Genomic DNA, 4479 nt, shown 5'->3' with positions numbered 1-4479 from the left:
ATACAGCTGGTTCTTGCTGTTGTCTCTGGTGATGGTGAATCTTCCCTGAACAGACTGGGAATAGTAGATGCTACCACTGTTATAGCTAATATAGACAACCCACTCCAGTCCCTTCCTCAGTCTCCAAAAACAGTCCCTGCTCCCTCAGTGCAGAGAGGTAATTGTAGAAGGAAGAGCTCATAGTTTGCATCAACTCCTCCTCACTGGGTGGGCAGATCTCACACTGTTTAAATAGAGCAGTCAGAGCTGTAGACGGGGCTCAGATCATATAGCAGTTATGAGTATTATCCATCATTACAGCCGTGTGTCTCTCTTCCATGGCTGATGACTGCATTATTATTCATAGTGAATCCAGGGAGTTCCCTGGCAGGTGAGGGTGGGAGAGTGGAGCCAGGAGCTCCCCAGTACTCAGTACATCACAAGTCACTCTAATGAGAGTGTCCAACACAGACAGTAGAGGACCACTCAGTAAAGAAAGCACCCTGATATCCAGTGGTAAACACTGGACCCTGCATGTGTAACACTTACAAACGGAAACCTTCTTCCACCAACATTACAGTAGAATGTGTCAGTCATAGATTTTTGATAATACTTACTCCATGTTGCTCCGACTTATTCACAGAATATGATGAAATAAAGTTATTTATCACTGGATATCACTTTGTGTGAGCATCTACAAAGTGATTGTAATTTAATTTAATTTGTGTGATAATTACTGCTCATATGCCAGCATCGACATTGTGTTAAAAGGCTTCAAAGCATAATTTTCTTAATCATGAAAATGCATTTCCTAGATTTCTTTCTCAAATGTATGGTGAATATTGTAAAGGTGTGGTAGTTGGGATTGGGTGTTTTCTATGGACTTATTAAGTATTCCACATTATGGCATTATGGTGTGTTTTTTTTACGACAGAACTCATCAGGGTGGGTTTTTGTACAGCCCTGCTGTAGCTTTGCTGCACTGTGACTCTCGGGCACAGTAATACACAGCTGTGTCTCCAGTCTGCAGGCTGCTCCCTTGTAAAGACACCGTGTTACTGGAGGTGTCTCTGGAGATGGTGACTATGATGACTATGTTAAAGTGCAGACTGTCTCCTTTAATCTGAAGGCATTTGCTGCCACATCAGGCGATCAGTGTCAGAATTACATTGCCTTTCTTTTATACAATCCCTTCATTTTAGGGGACCAAAAAGAAATGAACAGTTGGCCTCTCAGCTGTTTCTGATTACTCAGGTGCCGTCAACTGTGTCTATAGTGCAGGTCTAAGAAACATGAGGACCAGAGTTGTGCCAATGGCATTACAGGCATTTAGTAGATGCTGTTATCCAGAGCGATGTACAATAAAGTGCAAATCAAACCCAGGGACAAGTGCGTTGAGGACCCTAGAGAGGAAAGTACAGTTCCGAGTCCGAGAGTGATCACACAGACACAACTTGAACCCTTGAAGAGTACATCAACTTATAAACTAGCATACCATGGTTGGCAGCTAGAATACCCCAAACAGTACAATAACGATACATAAGTGCTATGTGTTGCTTTAACTTGTGTAAGAACCTATGCGCTTGTAAATTGCTTTGGATTAAATGTGTCTGCCAAATGACAAAAAATGTAAAATGTAAAAAAATGTATTATAAGCTAAAGCAAACACAAGGCTAATCAGATATCATATAGATGTGCAAAGTGCAGGGTTGTATCCAGAACTTTGATTTGCATACAGTGAAGATTTTCTCATTTACAAAGACAATCGTAAAGAAATCGTACTGAGACAGACCTCTTTGAATTGAGTGTCAATAATTAACTCCATGCCTCTGGAATTTAGTAATCAACTGTGACAGAAATTCTTCACACTATTTTATGAATAAGTAAATAAATAAATAAGGCTTTCATAAAACATAAAACACACAGTATAAAATACTGTACGTTACCATTGACATGTTCATAATGCATTTATTACCGGTTCATTAATGGTATCATGAAGCTAAATGTCACTGACATTCATAAACTCCATTGATGCAGCTGGATTATCAGTCAGACAGTCCAGGAAAAAACTTCCAAACACAGGTCCATGCCATTGACATATTTTATTTCACGTTTCATATTCTGGTTAAATTGGGTGCACACTTCACTGAGCTCTTCAATGTTTGTGTTCTACCACAACATTCATCAGGGAGGGTTTTTGTACAGCCCTGCTGTAGCTTTGCTGCACTGTGTGTATCGGGCACAGTAATACACAGCTGTGTCTCCAGTCTGCAGGCTGCTCCCTTGTAAAGACATTGTGTTACTGGAGGTGTCTCTGGAGATGGTGAACTTGTTCTTCAGTGAATCTTTATAACCAGTATTTCCAGCATTGTTTATATACCCAATCCACTCCAGAGCTTTCCCTGCAGTGTGGCGGATCCAGTGTGTTTCATAGCTGCTCACTGAATATGAGACCTTACAGGAGATGGTTAAAGCCTGTCCTGGTGTTACTACCATAGAGCCTGGCTGTGTGAGTTCAACACAGTGACTGCCTGTGGAGACAGAAATGAGATTTTGAGTTTGCAAGTATATGATAAAATAATATAATTAATGAAATAAACAGAAAAACTGTCATAAATGATTCATTTTAAATTATAAAAATAAAGCTTTGAAAAATATTTGTAAAATATATATAAAATATAGGCGGCACGGATGGTGCAGTGGGTAGCACTGCCGCCTCACAGCAAGGAGGTCCTGGGTTCGAATCCCCGTCGGCCGGGGCCTCTCTGTGCGGAGTTTGCATGTTCTCCCCGTGTCTGCGTGGGTTTCCTCCGGGTACTCCGGTTTCCTCCCACAGTCCAAAGACATGCAGGTTAGGCCGATTGGAGAGTCTAAATTGCCCGTAGGCATGAGTGTGTGAGTGAATGGTGCGTGTGCCCTGCGATGGACTGGCGACCTGTCCAGGGTGTATTCCTGCCTTTCGCCCAATGTATGCTGGGATAGGCTCCAGCCCCCTGCGACCCTGATCAGGATAAGCGGGTTCAGATAATGGATGGATGGATGGATATAAAATATATAGTCTTGATAAAGCTTGCCCTCTTACAAGATAAAGTTCCCAGCAACAATGCTAATGCTACAATAGCTCCCATTGTCACCCACAGATCTCCTTCTCTGCTCCTGTGTTGGGAGGAGAATTATCAGGGGCTTTTATAGGAAATACTGTGGGCTGAATTTGTTTAAATCTCTGGGGGTTGGAGGAAGGAGAAAAACAAGATAAATTCAGAGGGTCAGAATATTCATTATAAGGAGCACTGCTGCCCCCTCCTGGAGGAGAATTAAAAGAGCAGACTGCTTCCTCAAATTTAACAATTTAAATTAGACACATTATAATGTGTTTTTACCATGATGAAAATGAAATGAAATGTTATCCTCCTGTTCCAGGATAAAACCTATATTGCTTTACTGAGATTCAAAGTAGAATCTTCTGATTCATTTCAAAATTCAAAATTATTCTGGATTAGGGATATTCTATTGGATATATTGGTTGCAAAACATGCTCAATTTCTATTTAAAATATTTAGCTTGATCAAATAACCAAGACTACATTTTGGAGCATGTTTTGTATTTAGTACATCCCATAGAATATTAGTCAGAAATATTATTCAGACATGCTCTATGCTCTATACCTAAATCTAGATTCACACTGCGTAATCAAGCTAAAGATGTGTGTTCATTGTGTTTTCCTTTTCAAACGTTCACTCGTTACTCAAGCTGTTGCTCATTAAGAAACTGATGGGACCTCACGAGGACATACTTGAATGTTTATAATTTCTTTGTTTTAAAAGTTTTATTGAAATGGTTGTATTAAATGTATTTGTTATGTTCTATAAAATGAATGTCAATGTCCATAAAAAAAAAAGAATATAAATGTGTGCTTTAGCTTCATGGTTGAGTTACAGGAGAAGAAGAAGAACAGGAAATATCTCCAGTGTGATGAACTGAGGCCACACAGCACAGCCAGGCACATGCTGCCTGTTAAATCATCTGTGGAGGGTTTTTGTACAGCAGGGCTGTAATCTGTTTCACTGTGGCTCTCAGGCACAGTAATACATGGCTGTGTCTGAGGGCTGGAGGTCTGTGATGTCTAAGTAAGCAATGCTGTTGGATGAATCTTCTGTGACGTTGAAACGACTGTGGAAGGAACCCTCGTAGTATCCAACCCATTGCAGCCCTTTGCCTGGAGCCTGTCGAACCCAGTGCACGCTGTAGCTGCTGAGAGAGAATCCAGTAATTTTACAGGAGAGCCTGACAGATTCTCCAGGCTTCTTCACCTGTGGATCAGACTCCGTCAGTGTGGGGTCACAGTGAGCATCTGCAGAAGGGGACAAAGCACAGGTTCACAGCAGTTCTGTAGCCATCGCTGTTTCAGCTGCTGCGAGACAGGGGAAGAGAGGGAATAAAATCAGGGTTCTTACATTCAAAGGCAAACAGCAAAGCTGTGATGAATACAAAGGTCTCCAT

General features: G+C 41.2%; 1 gene segment (V, D, J or C); it reads right to left on the bottom strand.

Annotated features, from left to right (window-relative positions):
* Positions 1–4052: 4052 nt before the first annotated feature.
* LOC133121388 (immunoglobulin heavy variable 1-24-like) lies at positions 4053–4479 on the bottom strand. The segment is given in 2 exon segments: positions 4053–4330; positions 4434–4479. Coding segments are annotated over 2 exon segments (324 nt in total).

This window comes from Conger conger, chromosome 2 (genome assembly GCF_963514075.1).
Source record: "Conger conger chromosome 2, fConCon1.1, whole genome shotgun sequence".
Classification (NCBI taxonomy): Eukaryota; Metazoa; Chordata; class Actinopteri; order Anguilliformes; family Congridae; genus Conger; species Conger conger.
This window is presented reverse-complemented; position numbering and strand designations above follow the sequence as displayed.